The following is a 22,095-nucleotide window of genomic DNA, read 5'->3' as shown; positions in this document are numbered from 1 at the left end:
GGCCATGTTTGTTGTCGCGTGATTTTATTCACTTCATCATTCTTTATTATAAACATTATCAGCGATTTGCCTGAGCAGTGACTGAGATTCACACGTACACTATTATTCAAGCTACGATTTAAAATATTTCCGAGTAATATTCATACTCTCGTTATCGCAGGATTCGTATAGGCGTTTTCACCAAATTTCCCCGCTTCTGACGTCACGAAATATATATATGACATGCCAGGTCAGCGGGGCCTTAAGATGGTTTACCGGGCGATCTGTTATGGGCTAATCGGCTTCGGATCTCTATGCTTTGTAATTGTTCTTTACGACCAACTGTACGGTAGCCCAGTGAGAACCCGAATAGAAGGGTTAGTAGAAGCGGTAAAATTCTGGGAGGTAAGTTTTTTAAGTTAAATGACAACAGATTATTTTGTATTTATTCAAAACCATACGTAGGCGAAACATTTTCGTTCATAGTAATCTCGCTCCACGCACGTTCACAAAAAGCCGTATTGAGTTCGTGCATCTGTGAACAAATCTGTGAATATTGACATTACTAGTAATGTCCGAGAAACAGACTTTTTATACTTGTCTCACGATCGATATAGTGTGTGAAAATTATTTAGTAGGATACATTATTGATAGCTATTTCCCATTTAAAAATAACGGGGAGTTCTTTCACGTATACAGGATGACTTGGAAAGTTTGAAAATATGTTATGACGTATAATATTTTTGATACGATAATCTGAATTCGAGTATAGTATGAAACGTACATAATTGATATACTTTTACAGCGAAGTAAAATATTCGTGTGACGAGCAAATAGAATAAATAGTACGAAATCGAATACGATCTTCCATTGAAAAAACGAATGAAATTACCCGGTCAGTTACCTAATAATATGCAAGAACCCTAAATGAGAGTGTCGAGAAATATAGTTCCGTTCAGAATCGAGTTTTCATGGGTGTATGTATTTCTCACTGATAAATTGAAAGCCGCTTGCTCAAGTATTTGACAAATTCTTTCTTTGTTGAATCCCTAAGATACATGTAATTTCGCTTCATTACAGAAGACGGATGAAATCGAGGAAGCCGAAGATTCAAATTCTACGTTAAGTGAAATTCAGCAGGTCATCGATCTACAACGAAGTACCATTTACGAAGAGATGATAGATTACCAATTTCCTAACGGAGGGTATAGTAAAGTGCTAAGTAAAAAATTTTCTATTTTTTTTTATCAAATTTGCATGAAAAGAAGGGCTTTACGTATGTAGCAGATTAGCGGGACAAAACCGGCCAATACCATTTGGCTGTTGTGAATATAGGTTCGTGCATGCATCACCACAATTGTTTTACTTTCGTCTGTTGGAAAGAGTTTCGTTCATTTTCTTCGACGGTTTGCCATTAAATGGTAAAGTTGCTTCCAACAAAAGTGCCACGCTAATCCCCACCGCTATTTATTCACTTGTTCAATTAATAAAAAGTTGCCAATTGCGACGAGTGTCAAGTTTGCAGTCACACGAATCACACAATACATTATTATACCATTTCTTTCCAACTTCCCGATTCCACAGTAATCCGAATTTTACCATCTGTGAATAACAATCCGTTTTATATTGCAGTAAACTTGAAGACCTGGTGATGGAGAGCGATGGAAATCCGATGAGGAGTATCATCGTAACAACCTGGCGTAGTGGGAGTAACTTTCTTGGGCGTATTCTGGCGGCGCATCCAGGGGTTTTTTATCACTTTGAGCCGCTTTCGGATTTTGACGTTGTTCAAATCAGGGGCCCGCCACTTGCTGGCCCAGCTATGACAAATCTCAGGGCGGTGATGAACTGCGAATATGCGAACGCAGGTAATCCATGTGCCACTACTAGTTTAAAATGCAATTGAAGTAAACGCGAGTCATCTAATTGAACGTACATTTTGCATATCTCTGTAATGTCTGAATGACCGTAAAAAATGCAGTGACATATGTCGCATTTATATACGAATCTGTCACATTTAAGTGAAGGGCATGGCATAGCCAGATAAGAATACTAAAATAAGACTCAACCTATTGTGTTCGTACTGGAGAAAAAAAATTTTTGCTTTTGTAGGGTTCGTAAATGTCGGTTATGCACCTTCGTGCCACTACTCCCAATGCAGAAAATAATAGATCAAGGGAGGTATCGATTTTGAGGGAGATACACGATTATATCATGACTGAAAAGAAAAATTTCTTTCTTTATTTCGCGAGTAATAGGAAAAATGTGATTTTCAGATGCTATATTCTTATTCTGTATATTTATGATGTATTCTGGTTCATTTTTTCCAAATACTTAACGACGAAAACATCAATTAAATAGCTTTTCAAATATTTCGGAGCAAAACTTGATTTCTAACAAAGTAAAGAAAATTGGAAATGGCCATTCCAATGTATTCCTAATAAGGTACAATTATAAGACTTTCGGAAAATACTGGTTTTCTATGTGAATTGTAGACTCTGAAAAGTATTTCGTAATTCTTTATGTCTACTGCAAAAAATTTTAGTTCTACAAATGCGGCCATTAGCGCCAATGAATTTACATGTAACGTTCGCTCCTCTTTTTCCAGAGTTCATGAGCTGTTTTCCCCTCACAAAACATGCCCCAACCAGATCTCAAGGTGTCAGAAAAAAATTTCCTTTACATAATCTTTCTTTCCAATGAGTTCTGAAGCTTTTGGCAATCGTTTATACCATAAATCACTGCGTATGTACGCCAAAAGGGTAATATTTGAAAACTTATTATTGCTGTGCGCCAGAGCTTCAGCCTTGATTTTTTGCTTTCGATCCGATTCTCAATGGAGCGTTCGATATTCTCCCAATGAAATTTTTTAGAGTTAACGATGAAACTGAGGTTTATATTTGCAACGAGTTTTTGAATTGATATGGCGAGATCTGACTTGAATTTAGAGGTCGTTTTTATATTTTTTCCAATGTGCATCTATACATCGATAAAATTTTAAAAAAATCCTGAGTGACGGAACATACAAAACCAGTGATTGAATTAAGAAAGTGAACGAAAAACATTTGATGTAAGTTTTATAATTGTACCCCAAAAGGAACATGTAGAAATGGCCATTTTCAATTTTCTTTTTTTCAGTCGATATTTGAAAAGCTATTTGTTTGATGTTTTTTTTTTTTGCTAAGTATTTGAAAAAAAATCAACAAAAGTCCATCATGGACATCCAAGTTGAAAAAATTTACAACCGGAAAATCACATTTTTCGAATTACTCAGAAAATGATTAGGTTATATAGTTGTAATTACGAGGAAATTTTTTTTTTAGTAAGGACATAACAGGTTGAGTGTTGCTTGAAAACTCACTGAGGACAGTTTTAGTATTCTTGTATAGCTATGCCCGACAAGAATATATATGCGCTTTACTTGAGTTGCAATATTTGTACTCTCAAAGGCTGTATAGTACGTGCATTAAAATGACATTATAACTAATTATATTTTTCAGGTCACCATATAGAATGGGTGAAGACTCATCCTTGGATTTTTCAGGTTAATCCACCTCTTGGGACTCAATGCCAAGCTCACGAAAGCATCTGCTATAATCGCCGATTTCTCAGCGAGATGTGTAAACTATTTCCATTCCAATTAGTGAAGCTTATACGCCTGAGGTTACATATCGTACAGGAACTTCTTGCAGACAAAAAGTTAGTGAAGTAATCAGTCCGACATGTATTAACATCTAAAACAAGTAACCATTGGAACCAGCCATCATGCACACTTGCGATTCAAGCATTAAAAAGAGGTTTAGTGATTTCCTGTCGCTTTGATGACGAATAACGCGGCTGACGGAACAATTTTGCAGTGTGAATCTCATTTCCGTTGAAAGATTACTTCATGTGATTTTATATTCATTTATACCCCACACGTGGATTTTTAACTGCAATCCATTATCCGAAAGGAATTGACTTCGAAAATAATTCGCTAGTCTTTCAAGTGCATTTGATTTCATGAAATAGTTTATTACGCACCCAGGGAGGGAAAAATGACTATTACAAACCACGTAGTTTGGAATAGCCTTTTTCACTCCCGTGTGACGTATACTATTTTTCACCATCCCCTGCATCGGAAAGTACAACTTCGCGTTTAAGCGAGGGGCCAAAAGTTGTGCATTCCGCGCAGGTGTGGTGAAAACTAAATTTCCCCCTTTTGCTCTGGTATTTGACTGAACCCCGTACCGTTTTTTAAATGGCAAAATATCGTTAATTATTTGGCAATATTTTGAATTTCACCGGCTGTCGGTTTCCAGATTGGCTGTGAGATTGCTACTTTTGGTAAGGGATCCCCGTGGAACTCTTCAGTCGAGAAAACATACTCCTTTTTGCCAAAGAGGTCGGGACTGTGTAGATGCAGGTTTACTTTGCGCGGACTTAGTGTCAGATTATAACGCCGCGGTGGAACTGCAAAATAAATATCCCTCTACATTTAGGTAAGCAGATTTTTCAAATCACCTTTGTTTTAAGAGTAGAGTCGCAGTAATCATACCGTATGGACGATTCGATAGTTACTTACGTCATTTTTTCTCACATTTTTTAATAAATATCATCACAATCAGATCATTCTTCAATAAATCTTTTGTGCTCCAAGTATTCAGATGAAATGAATTATTGGTATGTGAAATACGAAACAAAATGGGAAAAAATGAAAAGACAACTAGTTTATTACAGTTTTTTGAAAGTTAGGTGTGAAGTTTTTATGGTTTTATTTATTATTGAGTAATTTTGAACCCTTGGGATAGATAGTCTCACAAATCTCTTTGGACAAGCCCCATCCCATACACGACTCAAATAATGAGATTATCATCATTACAGAGTGTTAAGATATGAAGATCTTTGTGCGGAGCCGTATAAACAAGTGGAAGAACTTTTTCAATTTTATGGACTCAATTTTCATCCGAACGTTAAAAAGTTTCTGGACACTCATACGAAAACTGACACTGGTAACGAGTTCAGTAGTTACAGAAATTCAAAGACCGCTCCCTTTCATTGGAGACAAGATTTAGACTTCGAAGAAGTCGAAGAAATTCAACATCATTGCCTTGTTGCAATGAAACACTGGGGTTACGTGCCAGCATTGAACGTTTCTCATCAGAGAGAATTCAATCCAGTAACAGATTATACAATATAATTATAATATACTATGCCGAAGTATGTAACGATATGAAAATGTTATTTCATGTTCAACATACATTCCAACAAACAGCCACAGGCTTAGCAATCTAAGTATTACAATATATATGAATACAGTGTATCGTTTGATATCGTGCACCAATAAAAAGTTTTTATTGTTCTTTAACGAGCCGATCTTTCTCCCAATTCCTAAATATAATTACAGTGTTCCAACACTATATACAAAATCGGGCGATTCAAAACAGGAGTTTACTGTAGTACTGTACTACTTGTGACAATATCAAAATTGTTCAAACTCATAAATTATAACTTATAATTGCTCCCTGGAAAATTCCAATAAAAACTACGAAACCGTGTTTTCTCAACAGCAATCTGGAAGTTATCAGTTTAAAGGTTTTTACCGCGTGACAATTTTACGTTTAGAAACTATTCTTTTGATAGAAGAAAATACTCCAAATATATATGTTTCTATGTATTTTTTTTTTTTAATTGCACAGAAATACATTATTATTGATTACAGAATCCGATACCCGGGGATACTATCTTCATCAGAGTTAAGTTTCCGTTAATCTGAAACATTTCAACGAAATTGTCCACATATGGTCTAAGAGATACTTCCTTACATATTAATTCAGACGAAATTCAGTCAACATTTTATCTTCATAGGTAATCATTGCGTATATTAAGTCATCATTGTAAAAAAATAAAAGTAATTTCAACTTATGTTCAAATTTACTTACTAATAAAAACTGGAAACCAGCTTCTGTCAAATCAGATGCATGTCGAAAGAATTCAAGTCACTCGTTGAGACCTGAAACGATACAATTTTGTGTGAATAATTTGAAAGACCTCAAAGAGTTTTAAATTTATTATGTTGAAGTCAGTGAGGGCACGACGAAATCATCTACTTGATCATCTTAGCGTATATACTTGTAACATCATACTATTTCCAATCTACTCTTTTTGGTTGAATCTCAAGATACTTTTTTGGAAGATATAAAACTATATTCGGCGCTCGAAAGATGGGATTGGAATATCAGTGTGGTCATAAAATTTGAGATTTGAAATTTCCCAACTTTTCCAGCTTTTCCAGTACGACAATTAATTCTTTTTGCTTGTCCGTTATTTTGCATTATACAGATAATATTTATTTTGTTACAAACTCGTGACTTATGAATTATCAATCCATGGCAAAGGTGGCGCGGGCTTCATCAAAATTATAAATATACACTCCATTTCAGTAGAGGCAGTGCCTTGCCCCATATCACCTCAGGCACATCATAGCCTTCAAATGCATAAAACGTTTTTGTAAAAAATATTTCCGACTTTTGGTTGAATACACTACATTCTTAGACTTTTCTAGACCGTACCAATTCTCTGACATTTTCTTGGTTAACCAATTTCTAGATCTTATGTCCACCCTGAATAATTGATCTTCGCGATATCTGGCAATATGATGAATAAGTTTACGAATAAATTTCTAGACACGCGCAATTACTGCGGCCTGACGCGTTTGAGATATTGGTCACCAAATGAATCGTTATCATGGTAGTACATTTCTTCAGATTTTTACTTACATTTTTATCTGGCATTTCCATCGAACGTGTCAAATGGTCCTCCTAAATAGACACAACAATGCATATTGTTATAAGTTTGAATTGGAAAGAATCAATGTCGATATTATCCACCAAATTATCAGAGAGGGCAAGTTATAATCATACCAAATAAATGGTAATATTAGCGTATATTATTGAATCATCATAATTGCAGGGTAAGTAAATCTATAGTAGAAGTAGACTTTAGAAAAAATTCTTCAAATTTCAAGTGATAGCGCTGTAATTTGAGCAATTGAATTTGCATACAAGAAACGATTACATTTTTTACTGAAGAAGTTAATATGTGCTAGGTAGATACAGGCCAACTTTCACGATTGGAACAATGCACTTACCATTTCGAGAATTATGTACCTCCAGGCAGCTTGAGGTAGTCCTGTAAAAACAGATAAAAAGACGCGTAAGTCACAATAGACTTTGCAAACTTCTAAGAGCTGATCTAGTGTAACAATTTTCAGTATACAACATTTCGCCACTGAGCAATCTGATTGACTGGAGCGTTGTTGGATTCATCATGATATTTTTAATAACGGAAAAGCATTTTATTCACTAAGCATCAACATTTAGAACTACATTGAACCGCGGTTTTCCGCTGTGTCCAATTTCTATTTCAATGAATTTACTGAGAAATGCTGTTTTCTTCAATGAGATACTCACATTATTATAAATGATGGAAATGCCGCTCTATGCAAACTGCATTTGGATGGTTCTGAAACATGGAGAAGGTAGGATATTATTAACTGATCGATAGGGATGAATCACGCGTATAATGTGGAGAAATTTAATCAGAATAATTGAGACATCAAATATTTTCAGTCATATGCTTGTCAATAAATCATCATTTAATAGAACTGTTAATATGGTAATCAAATCATTTTTAAAACAGGATATTACAATCAATTACATAATTCAAGCTTTTGAATAGTGTAGACTTCAAACGTTATTTACCTCAATTTCACCTTGTCTCTGCTGCCATTGACAGTGCCCGTTCCAATCGAATTCATGATAACCCTGCATAACAATACGCCATTTTATAAGATACAACACATTTCAGTGATGAGTATTAAATCTTCATTCTCGTTTCAGTGTTAATATGGTCACCACAGTTGAGTAAGACAGGGATAACTAACATTATTCATCATTGTAATCAACATATCTATGCTTCAATCAAGAGACGAATAATTGCAGGTTGAACAATAAACCAGAATATGTAGTAAAAAACATTTCTAAATTCAATACAATTGAATGGTACAAATTTCATAGAGGTGAATTGGTTTTTAACAAAACTTACCACTATAGGCTGAAATCAGACTTTTTTGTAGTTATTGATCCAGGGCTCTAATTGACCTTGATATTTCAAACTGCAAGAGAAAAAAAGTGCGTGAGAAGAGAGTATGAACACCAAGAAGCAAACTGTTTAGTCAATTAAATTCAGGCAGTACAGTATCACCACATAATTGTATGACAGGGATAACAAGTATTCATCACGTTTAAATATTCGATATTTTCACAAAAATTTATAGCAAATAATTTTAGAATACACTGAGTTGCAAATAATAACATGTCAAGTGTTAAAATATTGTGGTATTTACCATTTGCATAAGTGGGTAAGAGTTTTTCTTCACCATCTGAATCCTCCTCCCTGAAAAAACGAACACTACATATAACAGCTATAATGAGCACATTATGATGCTGTAACAACTAATGAGAGTCAGGGTTAAATATGGCATCACGATTATCAGACATATGCTTGTCAAAACATCATTCAGAATAGGTAATTGTATAGTTTTACAAGACATTGATTTCAATGGATAAAAATTTAACTATCAAAATCTCAGAAGATTTTTACTGAATCACGATCTCACTGAAGTATTTCAATTATTCAACAATTTTACAAAATCGCTTATATAATTTCAAAAACTTCGCATGAAATACTCACTGTATCACGTCATCTTTTTTCTTTTTCGCTGCAAATGTACAGTCATACGAATCTGTGAACAATAATTAAAATTTTATTTGAAGCAAGAACACGAGTATGCATTCTAATGTGTGGAACTTTGAGTATTCAGCACATATAGTAATCAATCAATCACAGTAATCAGACTGGGGCGATATAAAATTCATCATTAAAAAATCTATATTTGAAAGTGTTGACACACCAAAAAAATGTTGTGCAATTATTGCAATGAAAAAAATATATCAAAGAATATAAAATACCTACTCGTTCATTTTTCTCAGTCTGTGGAAACTTGCAGCTAACTTCCCTCATGGTTAATGATTCTCTGCAAATTGATAATTGTAAAAATTAGATACTGAATGCTATCAAATGAATTAGAAAAGATAAGTAAACAGGACAAAATCATTGAGTAAACCAATCAGTCACAGAAATCAGACTGGGGCGGTATAAGCTTAATCATGTTAAGAATTTGCATCAAATTTCAGCAGTTTATAAATCTGGGGAACCAGTATCTATAATTTCAAAAGTAATACATGATAACTTTACCTAAAACTGACTTGAATATTTAATGGTATAGAAATGAACGTGAAATTTCAATTTTTTTTCTCTGACGACGAAATGAATAGATCAAGGTAAATCGTTATAAAAAAAAAATCTTTTGAGAAACTTATGTCAGTTGTTCTGATCAGTAAATAATCCAGTAAGGCGAGAACAAAGAATGAGCCAATTAACGTTCTGTCCCATTATTTCAAGTTGTAAAATTTAACCAGTGTCGCTTTCCACTTGAAATAACGGCCATTGGAAATCACAAGTACCGGAAATTTCGATCATACTTTCACTCGACAAATTAGAATAACGAAAAATTCATCAGAAATACGAAAAAGACTGCATAATTCTCAGCCAAATGTTTCAGAAGCGCGTGTTCAGAGGATTTGCAAATTGATAAATCGATGCTCGGTACAACCAGAGGATGGCCAAGCCTACAGCGCGTTACACGTGGCGTCGCGGACGAAATGTGTAAAAATGATGTTACAGAGAATTGAGGGAAAATTATGAGGTAATTTGCAATTAGAAAGCATACCTTGATAGATCAGCTACGTTGTGGAACTGAAAATGCAATAGGAAAAATTACTAAGCAAACAGAGTCAGTTCATTCTCTCAGAGTAGAGTACACATTACACGTGATTTTCAGGTTTGTAGTTATAATCATACAACAGTTCATACGAACGAGACAAATATTTTCATCATTAGTGATGCGTAGATAGCGGAATTATAATATTGGAAATTGATTCAACGGACGCTAAGAATTGCTTCGAGTATGCTCACCTGAGATTTTGGATAACCTCTCCTCGTGGCGTCGCTTGATGAAGTGACCGATGAACACTACGAACAGGAAGACTCCGAAAACCGGAAAGAATCCAAACTCGCAACGGAACTGTTCACAGCTCGTTCGAGAAAAGTCTGAATCGACCTTCCGATAGATCGATGGTCACTCCACGAGTCTGAAGTTGTCGAAATTCAAAATCTGCGCCACCCGGCACCACAGATGTAGATGGTATGTATGTGTACTACATGAATATGGATACATCAGTGCAAGCCGGCACTCACCGAAACGGACGCCGATTGCCGGATGTTGTAGCGTAGCGGTCGGGATAATAGAGCTGTTTCAATGCTGTTTAAGCCGATGAGTATCTGTTTATGACGGAATAAGATATAAGTTCACAGAATGAGGACTTTTATACCCGAATTTTTCTTAATCTGCGTCATTTGTACGTTGACTGAAACGCAGGCGGAACTTAGAGGCACAGGTAGACCTTTGCATTTTTGTATAACCTATATTTTTATTTACATTCGCGTACATCATTAATGCTATTACATTTTTAGTCACTTATATGGAAGATGGTGACAATATCGTAAAAGAAGTGAGAGGATTGCACATTTATTGCTATAGAGGAAGGCCGAAATACTTGATTCATATATGGCAAACTGTACTGGTGAGATAATTCTTCCTAGTAAAATTAATTGAAACTGATGTAGCGACAAATTGTACCTGAGTTATGTTTTCTAATGAAACGAAATCAGTATGAAGCTCACCTACCCGCATGCAATGATTTTCTGAAGCTTAACAGTATTCGTAGTTTGATTATTATTTACTATTATTGATAGATGAATCTAGATGTGAACGGAGAGTCGTATAGTCAATACGATGGTAACATGCCTGCGGAAGTAGTGAAAAAATTTGAAGAACATCGATCTTCGTGGTCCATAAATTTTTTCAGTAGAAAGAAAAAGGAAATCAAATTGAATCCATTCCAGCAAAGTTGCATTGGCATTGATACCAGTCATGAATACAGAATATCTGTAAAATTGATAGGTGAGTATTTTTGATGAAATAATTAATCTTGGACTTACCATAAGTCAATATGAACATAGTGATTCATAATATCGATGAACTCGTCCATGTTGTATCAGTATTATGAGACATATAACGTGATACAGTGAAATAATGTTATGTTATATAACTAGGAATCGATTTTTGGAAAGTCACGCTACTGATATTGGGTATCCTGGTATTCCTCTTGGCAAAAAAATTGAGCTATGATCCCATATTTTATTACATATGTGGTATAACGCTTGGAATTACAACTTCGTTACTTGTGTTTATATACCTCATTAGTAGATTACTTCCCAAAGTAAGTACATCTGTCCAGAATGTAATTTCAGCCATTTATTGCTGTCTCCACTTGTAATCTGAATAATCGTTAAAAAATTTATCGACGTCTTTCTAATTCATCTACATATATGACTTTGACAGGGAAAATCTATGTATTTATTAGCTGCTGGAGGATGGACAGTCAGCATTTATCTTGGACAACTGTTATGGGAAAATGCCCGAATGATTGTTATGCAGTATCGTGAATATGTAATTTGGTATATAGTAATCTCTTCTCTAGTAAGCTTTATAGTCTGTTACCGATTGGGCCCAGTTACGAACAAACGTACGAAAAAAATCATACAATGGTTTTTACAGGTAAATATATCATTAAACACTAGTACGTAGCCAGAACACACTCCCAATATAAAATCAGTATTTATATAAACACATTTGTTTTACTATCGATTATTATTTTTCAATGCAATTTTTCATCACTGATCTGTTTACTTTTAAATTTCAGGCATCAAGTCTTTTAATGATATATTGTAGTAGTTATTTTGACGAGGCTGCTGTTGGAATTTGCATATTGTTAATTCTGGGATACAATTTTCCACATGCCTTGATGCAAAAGGGTAAATCTTATTGGTGAGTTTTTTTTTATTTATGCAACTGATAAGTAGTTGGTGCAAAACGTATTTTCTCAAAGTTGTTCAGAAATGGAAATAGAGCAATTGGTTATCATTTCTCAAGAATTGTGATGCCATATAGATTCTACAGACGGCTTAATTTATTTACTAATTAGCTCACACATCTCAATTTTTGAATAAAGTAAAAAAACCCCATTCTGTCTAAACGTATAACTCCAAAGGATTTTTCTTTCTTTTTTTAGACCGAGCTCATTCTGATCGGATTTTGTAACTATTTCGAGATTCTCCAAAATTTGCATAAAGAAATATTGTTGATTTATATTTTATAATTTTGTAAAATAAATCGTGGCTAAAAACCAAAACTTTCCTGTAATGCTGAATTTATTTGCGCCATACTTATTCAAATATTAATAATATTTCGAAGTTGTATTTGGAAGTCGAGTATAAAATTTTTCTAATATGTCTTTTCTTTTCTTATAATTCGTCCTTTATCAGGAGAGCACGATTTCCTAAACGCCGAAAATTACTTACTGAGGATGAGTATCACGAGGAGGGAGTACGAGAAACAGAAGTAGCACTAAGTTCTCTGAGAGAGTTTTGCTCCAGCCCTGAATGCAACCAATGGAAAACAGTTCTGAGACTTAAAGATCCCATAAGGTTTTTTATTGCCAAATTTCATCATTGTTAGACTAGTAATTATTGTATTTGACCCCCCTGAATTTCAAATCTATGCTCCCATTTATCGAAAACTCATAGCTAATATGAAAGTATACACGTTAATCATAAATAGATGCTATTGTAAGGTACGCTATATTTTCAAGACATTTACCGAGTAAGAAAATATGATGTGATGAGGACTTGAAATGATTTACCTTAGTTTATGTGGTTTTGATTATGAACATAATGCACTTGCAGATATAGAGAACCAGATATTACTATCAAATTTTTATTGAATTATAGATTTGCTAACTTCATGGAAGGTAATTCACATTTGGCAGATGACGAAGTGTTGCAATACGAGACTGAGACTACACGCCTGCTAGAAGAGTGCGAATATACCGATGATGAAGGTGGTTTAATACTGACAGATTCGGATTAGGGCTCAATGCTAAGGAAAAAAAATATTAGTTCTAAATTAGGTAAGAGTATTTCTTCTGGCTGTCTTAGTTGAGTGTACAAAACAGAAAATATGAGTAACTTCTGAGAATCAAGAAGCTGTTTATCAACTGAAGAAATCAAGTATTGCATTATGGTGAAAGAGTAAGATGTGGAAGCGGCTGAGTATTAGTGAAAATTTGAAGCTTACAGACAAGAGGATATGAAGTGGCAAATACGGTCTATACTACTTTGTGTTAGATCAGATTTTATGTGATTGGATTTTTATGCTCATATTAAATTTAATAAATATCTTTTTAGAGTGTTTTAATTTCCAAGTTTCCATGTACTTGACCTGTCACATTATAAACGACTGACATTGTAATATAATTATGAATTGCATTTGTAATTAAGTATTTATTGTCAATTAATAATTCGAATAAAATATATTTTTTATTAAAATACCGGTTTCCTATAATCCTTGTAGCCCGGCACGTTACATCATTATTGTATGTAATGATGCAGTAACAAATGTGAAAAAGATACTCAATTTCTTGGAAATATGGTAAGTAATTCCAACCCTTCGTTCTCATCTATGCTTGGGCGTTTGAAAAATAGTTCACGCAACAGTATAGCTTCCATGGAAGACTCGTCTAAATCACGTTTGCTTTTAATCTGAGTAGTTTTTGTACACCTATGGGAGTCTTGGCTAGTTTTCGAAACTTTTAATCTGGAGCATGTGTATATTTCCGGTCTAAAAATTACAAAGTATGAGGAACTCAGATTACATTACTTTTGACACACAATTAAACAATTCTTAATCGTTACAAAAAGACTCATGATATACGATTGGATTTTTCACATATGAATTTTTTTAGATAACTTACAAGTTTTCCAGGGTTTCAGTTTGGCAATCTTTGTCAAACTTTAGTAAAACTTGATTCATCATTTGTTGATTCACCGGTAGTAGGTTCTGAACGTTTTTACTATTTTTTATCTTTTTTATCCTACCCTCTAGAATTTGGACTCTCATTTTTTGATTCATTAATGCATCCTGTAGATGCATTTTGTCATTTAATAAATCTTTCACAGTTTCAACAAGTCTCCTCGATTGTCTTTCCAATGCCATTATTTGCTGCGTTAAAAGCTTTAGTGCATAAGATGTTTGCAATTTAAGTTTGTTCATTTCTACCCTTGTCGACGATAGCTAGAATTTAATGGTGAAATAATGTTACAGAACTTTAGTAAGTCTCATAAATGCTATAATTCCAAAAAAATTGTACCTGTGAAACTAATTTGTTTTTATCACCTTCCGATTGGTTATTAAGCATCTGAAACTGGTTTTGTAATGCTTCGTTTTCTGCCCTGCTAACTGCAAGATCAGCTTCAACCTTGTGTTTTTCTTGTGTGCACCTACACTAATAAAAATAAGATTATATAAATTCGACCGAGATCACTTTTAACGTAATGAACCAGAACTTGATTATTTGTATACAGTATCAACAAATATAGCAATCAAGTACTTTTTCACCTTGCAAGTTCAGAAATGAGCTGCGTGATCTTCATTCGATCAGCAGGGCATAAATCTTGTATATGTGTCCCAGAAGACTCTTTTCCATCCCCTCTACATTTTGGACAGGTCGCCTTTTCCATTCTTATCTCTAGAGATTCATCTGTCAAGCCATTGTAATGAAAAATAAATTATTATTGATGAATTCAAAAAATTGTACATATTTTTATAAAAAATCGTGTACAATTCGATTCACCGAATATAGATTGGCAATATGTAACATTTTACTATTTAAAATTACCTTCTTTAGATTGGTTTTTCAAATATTCTTCCCTTGCAAGTTTCAGGGTTTTCTGTTTTAATCTTGCCATCCTACGTATGTACATGTAAAGATTGTGAAAATATGCAAAAATGACATTGCGGTATCTACGGCTCAATTAAAGAACTAAAAATATTATACGTACTTGTTTTCTATACCAACAAATGATTTCGTTGCAGTTTTCTGCATCTTGATTGAAGCGAAATTGCTAACATAGTTGTAAACATAAGCTTTATAAATATTTCAATTCTCAACTCTAGCATTACAAACTGATAAGACGATTTTGCATCTCTACTGAAGTTATTTACGCAAAATAGTTGAACGTGTAGGTTTTATGATGTGAAATTGTTTATTCAAACCCCTTCATTAAATCATAAATAATTAAAATTTTCCAAGTAATTTTTTCTTAATAGGTAGTTTAATACATACAATACAATTCAAAATGATGTATACAAATAGATGAATGAATTTTTGTGCATACCAATTAAAGGCTCAACAAGTGTCATATGAAAAACTGAAAGGTATACCACTATAGATCAATAAATCATTTGCACCATCTTCGTTATTCATTCCATATTAAAAGTAGGTAATTAAAATGTGCAAAGTGTTACAACCTGGCAGAGATTCATTTTGTGTATAAATTTTATATTCAAATCAAAGCTGGATAAAATTTTTATCGTCGACGCAGTCAGAGTTCGGATTCTTAGCATTATTACATTACAGAAATAAATTACGACTGTGACTTGTACGAGCAAGAATAACTTAACGGAAAAACTTAATACCTGTGGCTATGGTGAAATTCATTTGTTAATGTATTAAAACATTAGACTCACCAAAATATTCTTTCCATTTAATTTAGTTCTAAATTTGTTATAAAAACATTTAAGCATAACATTAATAAAGAATATTAATAAAAGTACCTTCAAGGCAGATTCTTCAAGGTAGTTTACTTGGCATAAGGCACCACGTGATCTGATAAATTTGATTGTCAATTGATGGTAACATTCAAATTAGTAAATTTAGATATAGGTATTAACGATTAGTCATTGGCATTAAAATTGTCATTATATACGTTGATTTGTGACATTTGTCTCTTTCAGCGAGCACGTGAGATTTTCTTGCTCTTGTCGTTTTCAATTGGTGGTGGAGGTCCTTTTGCACTGAGGTGACGATTATAGAGGCTGTAATAATAAAATAATAATTATCATCTATTGTTCAGCAGGATATTTTACTTGAAAAATTTAACGTATTTCCATATTACAGGAACTTGTAGGTTTGAAATGAGGACTAGAAATCCACCAAAATCAACCACAAATCGATGATGGATGAGTGAACTGATTAATGGTTATTCATTTTTGTATTAGACTTACTATCTGTAGGTTTCCGAACGAATATAGTCAATCACATGAGAAATTCCTACTTGCAATTGATCTCCAATAGGGGTAACCCAAGGATTGAATTCCATTCTGAACACTGCTTTGTTACTCACCAAATCTAAATTACCTGTGATTAGGTTTAAAAATATCATTGTTACCATACATGTCATCACAGGGCTAGTCATCTACATCCTGCTAGTGAAAATGAATAAATAGAAAGAATTCCCGAGCTCAGCAATATGACATGGCAATTCAAATTTATAGGTAGTTAAGAATTACTCAGATAAGAGCATGCTAATATAGTACACCAGTGGTGGTAGAGTATCAATTTACCTATTTCTGGTGGTAAAACTGTGAGTCGATTGCCTTGAATGTGAAGTTCTCGAAGTCGGGTGAGTTCACCGATTTCTTTAGGTAGCTCGATCAGATCGTTTTCCCTAAGCACAAGCTGTAAAATAAATTTTTATTCGGTATACTTTTCGTGTTTTATCGGTGTTGCCTACAAGTATTCTCATTTCATACAGTATAATGAAATTATTACAATCTGCAGATTTTTCAACTGGCCAATCTCAGGGGGCAGGTACTCGAAATCATTATCAGCAAGATACAATGCTCTCAAGGTCTCTGAAGAAGAAAAGTAAAATTAGGGTATGCATTGTGCATATAATCAATAATAAATTAATTATTGTAATGCATCAAATTCATTGATTACCCATCATAAAAAAGTTTCCAGGTAAATTTTCTTCGCTCAAATTATTATACGTGAGATCCAACACCTCGAGCACTGGGAAGGCACCAAACCCTCGTGGAAGGGAATCTAATCTATTCATTCTGAAAAATAACATAGAATACTGTTTAAACTAGATATTTATTATCTGTTTGTGTTCTTTTTTAGAATAAAAAGGTTGTTATTAAATAGCAGATAGATGTTGGTATTTATTCAGCGATAAAATATGAAATTGATTCAACATAAGAAGGCAGGTTATAAGTTCAAAAAATGTTGCATCAAAGTTATCGTCCTTATCATCATAGACAAGCATTGCAGATTTTATCTCCAACGACTTACAAACTAGAGGTTATGTGGAATATAAACAAGAAATATAAACAGAGCGGATATACCAAGATCAAAATGGTGTTAGTTAAAAAATACAAACGTAACTATGTACATTTCGAAATATCATTTTATCGCGGCGCAGTTACGTACCCAACGTTGAGGATTCTTAACTTAGGCATTTGTGATAAGGAAATTGGAAGTTCAGTGATGTGATTATTGAACAGGTTCAAAATTTCCAAATTGATTAAATTTGCCAAACCAGGTGGAACAACTGAAAAATTATCATTCCATTATTTGCTGTGACATGCATAATACGATAGGATCGAACAGCTTGGCAATATATGTATTTTCTCTATGTATGTACCTTGAAGTTTATTGTGACTAAGCGTCAGCCTGGTGATCTGCAGCATATTTACTGAAAAAATACAATTCAAAATACAGGCAAAATTAGGAAAAATGAAACGATGGATTAATGATAATTCAATTTCCATGTTATAATATATGGTGATTGTATGAAAAGTAGGAGCAAAAAATAGTTTAAATAAATAATAAGATGATCTGAAACTTATGATCAGCTGGATTTAAAAACACTGTTTTTCCGTAATAAATATAGGTTGTTGAATGATACATAATATATGGTTAATGAGTTCCTGTGTTGTCAATTTTTCCTGAAATGATCATCTAGAAATTCATTGACAAACACATAAAAACCATAGCAATACGTATTTGTATAAATTGTGTAGGGCTGTCCACGCCCATGAGTATCCCTAATGGCAGTGTGTAGTTTTATTGGTGCAAAAAACCAGTCTTGACAAGTTGCCTAATTTGGCAATGATCAAGTGAAGGATGCAAGTGTATTTTACTCACGCAGTCCAGGCATTTCCTCGAATGTGGAAATGCCCTTATCAGCCAAATCCAGCTCAGGATTTTGGCTTTCTCGGGCCTCATCGATCACTTTCTTTGCTTTTGACATCCTCGAATTCGGAATACACGATACTGGAGTCTGATTCATTGCGCGCGCACACACACGGTCATACGTATTTTCAGATCAGAGAATTATTACTTACGCATGTGCATGAGCTGTTGCAGTCGATAAAACAGAATTTGCCGTAGCTTGCGATAAAACGTAAGAGATGTCGCGTAACGAGGTGAAAGAAATTGAGAGATGAGTACCAGAGATGAGTAGGTGAGGACGATTCACGTACGATTTATGTATCTTACCATCGGAGACAACGTTTGCAATTAACCGCCTAATTTGGATCACAATCATTAAATTATTACTGACTTATATTTTTTGCTTCTGACGCATGAATAATGGTTTCATTCATACGTAGGGCTGCTTTTGTAAACTTCACCTGTTTGCCCGTCAACCTCTTGGATCTTCTTCATTACACAGCAAATTTCGGTACAACTTCTTGTAAAAGCCCTTTGTAATTGTTTACAGTTTTATTGCCGATTTTAAATCGTGATATTATCAGAATAGTTTTAATTTAAGTGACTCTGTGGCATTGTTTCAGCTAATTGTTTCTTATTGTAGAATTTGCTATTGTTTTTTCCCCCACCCTGTAGTTACTTTGTATAAGAATATATTTCATACCTCGACAATTGTAGTACGACAACATTATGAAAAATGGAGGCAATACTTTCTGTGTTCCTGTATACAGTACAGTAACGTACTTTATAAGAGTAAAATAAAGGCATTAAAGTTTTTTGATTAAATTGAACTTCTGGTTTTCAGCATGTTATCTTATTATCAGCACATGGAAGTTCTTCTCCTTCCGCATTATTAGATACATGAAATTTCAACAACAGTAAATTATAGAAATTAATCTAAAAAATTAATAAACGAACATTTCTTGAAAAATGTTTGGGCCAGAAAGTTAAAAATCATATTACAGTACTACAGTAATAATACCGTAATATTAATTATTACAATCATGTAAAATATCACAACGCTCAACATTGGATTGACAAGTCAAACTTAACTTATCAATTTTCTTGCGTGACTTCTTAAGGTAACCCAAACCATTGAAATGGTTATAGTTGCTACAGTAACGCCTGCATTTCTTTTATACAACTCTTGGGATGTTCGAAACAAAAGGTTGCTTGTGTTATGATACAATTAGCGGAGTCGTCGGAAAAACTGGATGATTTCTTCAAGTGTCCGCCAGAAACAGACAGAGTGGCAGGACGAATTCGGGAAAGGTAAATATTAGGTAAAAAAATACAGGGTTTACTGTGCTTGATGCATTTATGTTACGAATACTTCACGTAGTGTGATTCCGACCTTGGCATTGAGTGATAAGAAAAAATTGAAGTAATATACATATGAGAAAAATCATTTCAAACCTTCGGTATTAACTATGATTATTTATTACCTACAATTTAATAAATTATTATTTTCTAGCAGTAACACTGGTATCGATATTTCAAAATTGTCACATTAATACCTAATTTAAGTTATTAATTAATAGCAAAAATAATGAGCTGCATGAATCGCCAGAGTAACTATCCTTTTCGAAATATGTGTATGTCGATACAGTAAATGCGCGAAACTCAAGGAAATATACAGAACTGAAATTATGCGATGGAATCTATAAGCTCCTACTCAGTATCTAAATTTCATAAGAACTAGCATTAATATATCTGATACACCCTTGTAGTTCGTTGCCAGTAATTATTATTAACAAACGACGCGTTACATTGCCAATCGTGAATGTTCACAATATTAATACAATTTTATGAATTTTTTATAACATGATAATATATCGTATCGAGCTTGCAGATTTTTACTTAAGGTTGAAGAACGGAAACTGATTACTATCACACACGTTTGAAGTTAAAACATACATACATTATTTTACACACGCACTGACACACGTGAGCCAAATTGAGTACCATTCCAATAGTAATATACACGGTATGGATTTAAATACAGAGAATGTATAACACCTGCCATTTAGCTACATAACAATTACTATTCTATTTATATACAAGTCGCTATTATACAGCTGGTTGCACCAACGGTGAAAACTTCAGTCAATACTGAATGCAATGTTTAACAATCAATATATTTGAATTTGAAAATATATCATTATAGAATACAAAATTTGAAATTTGTGACGAACGATAATTGTAGGTTAAAATAAATGATTAATATGATAGTAAATGTATGTACCGGTTTTCTTCTGTGTAGTCAAGATTTTCAAGTCAAGTCTGATTTGATGATTTGTACACAATTATTTTCAATATCCTACGAATTTTAATTAACACCCGTAATACTTGATCACATCAGATTTTACCTTCGAACATGAAATTTTTTAACAACATGTATATGTATATATTGTACGTGATGGAAAGAAATTGACGTCACACTTTCGTTATAATCGTTTTTGATTTATTTTTATGAAAATTTTGACAGATGCGTTGGTGCATACACAGCTTCCATATTGATTAATAGTTTAACACTTATCAGTTTTCACATCTGTCCATGTCGCATTGTTTTATAACTATTATTGTTTGTTACATTTGAATATCTTGCTAAATATTGACTAACTCTCCATTTAGAAACACAGGGGCCTCTTGTGCTTCGTTATTATGGAAGAAAATATTTATTTTATTGTTTAAGCACTTTGTTGCTTTTTGAATTTTAAAACGACTTAAATTAAAACTTACTTTATGCAGCTATGCGTGACTTAATCATATTTTGAAGGAGCATTTGTCTAACTTATTATGTTCAAGCTTTTTTGACATTTCTTTAAATGGTAAATAAAAGGATACTGTTAAGGTTCAATGTTTAACTATAAGATCTTGAGGAGAGAATATTTGCAGATTTGTAGTTCGATTATAAATTATAATACATTTTCATGTAACAACAAAAATTTTGATATTCTTCATCATTTTTACAAGAATTATTTGTATAGTCTGATACGCTATGAGTGGGTACCGAGAAGTAACTTCTTTTTAAACTACAGATACAGTCTTATGTCAAAATCGAATCATCGTAGCAAATTACATTCTCGTTGAGGTTCCCTTGAATGTGTCGAGTAACTTAAGGAACCATTAGATACGAGTGACAAATACCATGAAAATTACCTGCCTGCATGTAGCTACTGATAACCGTACTAAAAATTTGTAACACTATCACTTCGTTTCATGTAGACAGTTCGTAGATATAGACTATAAGGTATTAAGAAATGCTATTTTCAGAGATGAGTACGTTTCTACGTCCAAAGAAATATTGAGGAGATGCTGCTTGTTGGTGGATACTCTCCGCATCTAGTGTATTTTCTTGCAGTTAACATTTTCAACCGAAATGTTATGCAAAATTCATAAATCAGCATTTGACTTAATCACTATTATAGTCTTATTACTACCTGGGCTCATAAGCTTCGTACACCAACTCTGGCACCAGTGCAAGTGAAAACGTTGTGACGTGGCGCGAATGTTGGCGACTCGTCAAATTGATTTTGTGTTACCTGTTGTTATCTTCCATTACAACTTGCTTAAATACTCCAGCTGGCATTTGACTCTTTACCTCGTGACTGCCCAGTGCCGTGGTGCCATCTTTTGCTATGAATAGTTGTAAGCCAGATGCTGAAAAAAACAGAATTTGGGATATTTCGACAAATTTCACTGCTTTTTATATAACATACAGACTTACTTCGATTTCTGATTAGAGTAACGAACTTTGCACTTTAGTTCGTTT

The 22,095-nt window shown here is 33.6% G+C and overlaps 4 protein-coding genes, 1 long non-coding RNA gene and 2 other non-coding genes across 14 annotated transcripts in view; 2 read left to right on the top strand and 5 right to left on the bottom strand.

Moving 5' to 3' along the window:
• The first annotated feature begins 246 nt into the window (after positions 1-246).
• On the top strand, positions 247-5,240 carry LOC124406897 (carbohydrate sulfotransferase 5-like). Its single transcript, XM_046882561.1, has 6 exons — positions 247-384; positions 1,060-1,192; positions 1,602-1,847; positions 3,480-3,678; positions 4,281-4,460; positions 4,843-5,240. Exons 1-6 carry the CDS (start codon positions 247-249, stop codon positions 5,156-5,158), a joined length of 1,212 nt encoding a protein of 403 aa, XP_046738517.1. The 3' UTR covers positions 5,159-5,240.
• A 93-nt stretch (positions 5,241-5,333) lies between these two features.
• LOC124407281 lies at positions 5,334-10,106 on the bottom strand. Its single transcript, XR_006929303.1, has 11 exons — positions 9,812-10,106; positions 8,995-9,055; positions 8,713-8,764; positions 8,366-8,415; positions 8,065-8,134; positions 7,722-7,784; positions 7,431-7,482; positions 7,109-7,149; positions 6,738-6,779; positions 5,901-5,971; positions 5,334-5,730 (listed from the first exon to the last, which is right to left on the bottom strand). It is a non-coding gene; the product is annotated as an uncharacterized LOC124407281 (long non-coding RNA).
• On the bottom strand, positions 8,836-8,907 carry LOC124407831. The gene has a single exon (XR_006929367.1). It is a non-coding gene; the product is annotated as a small nucleolar RNA SNORD31 (small nucleolar RNA).
• LOC124407823 lies at positions 9,127-9,195 on the bottom strand. Its single transcript, XR_006929360.1, has one exon. It is a non-coding gene; the product is annotated as a small nucleolar RNA SNORD31 (small nucleolar RNA).
• A 227-nt stretch (positions 10,107-10,333) lies between the features above and the next one.
• LOC124407279 (nuclear envelope integral membrane protein 1) lies at positions 10,334-13,324 on the top strand. 2 transcript variants are annotated; one of them, XM_046883278.1, is made up of 8 exons: positions 10,334-10,538; positions 10,615-10,724; positions 10,897-11,104; positions 11,257-11,423; positions 11,546-11,761; positions 11,907-12,031; positions 12,529-12,690; positions 12,994-13,324. In XM_046883278.1, the coding sequence occupies exons 1-8, from the start codon at positions 10,457-10,459 to the stop codon at positions 13,130-13,132; spliced, it is 1,209 nt and encodes a 402-aa protein (XP_046739234.1). In that variant the 5' UTR covers positions 10,334-10,456; the 3' UTR covers positions 13,133-13,324. The 2 variants fall into 2 exon arrangements, with proteins under 2 accessions (XP_046739234.1, XP_046739235.1); XM_046883279.1 differs by having other exon boundaries at positions 13,032-13,100.
• Positions 13,325-15,503: 2,179 nt separating this feature from the next.
• Positions 15,504-18,449, bottom strand: LOC124407280 (ras suppressor protein 1). Its single transcript, XM_046883280.1, has 8 exons — positions 18,255-18,449; positions 17,752-17,802; positions 17,538-17,658; positions 17,046-17,164; positions 16,875-16,957; positions 16,667-16,781; positions 16,328-16,460; positions 15,504-16,138 (listed from the first exon to the last, which is right to left on the bottom strand). The coding sequence occupies exons 1-8, from the start codon at positions 18,397-18,399 to the stop codon at positions 16,054-16,056; spliced, it is 852 nt and encodes a 283-aa protein (XP_046739236.1). The 5' UTR covers positions 18,400-18,449; the 3' UTR covers positions 15,504-16,053.
• A 1,457-nt stretch (positions 18,450-19,906) lies between these two features.
• LOC124407278 (protein FAM102B) overlaps positions 19,907-22,095 on the bottom strand; it is a 49,442-nt gene continuing 47,253 nt past the window's right edge. For all 7 annotated transcript variants that reach the window (XM_046883273.1, XM_046883270.1, XM_046883272.1 and 4 more), the window contains one exon: positions 19,907-21,983. In XM_046883273.1, the coding sequence (XP_046739229.1) occupies positions 21,862-21,983 (122 nt within the window). In that variant the 3' untranslated portion in view covers positions 19,907-21,861. The remainder of the gene's footprint in view (positions 21,984-22,095) is intronic.

This window comes from Diprion similis, chromosome 6, assembly GCF_021155765.1.
Source record: "Diprion similis isolate iyDipSimi1 chromosome 6, iyDipSimi1.1, whole genome shotgun sequence".
NCBI lineage: Eukaryota > Metazoa > Arthropoda > Insecta > Hymenoptera > Diprionidae > Diprion > Diprion similis.
Note: the sequence above shows the minus strand (reverse complement) of the source record. Positions and strands in the feature narration are given on the sequence as shown.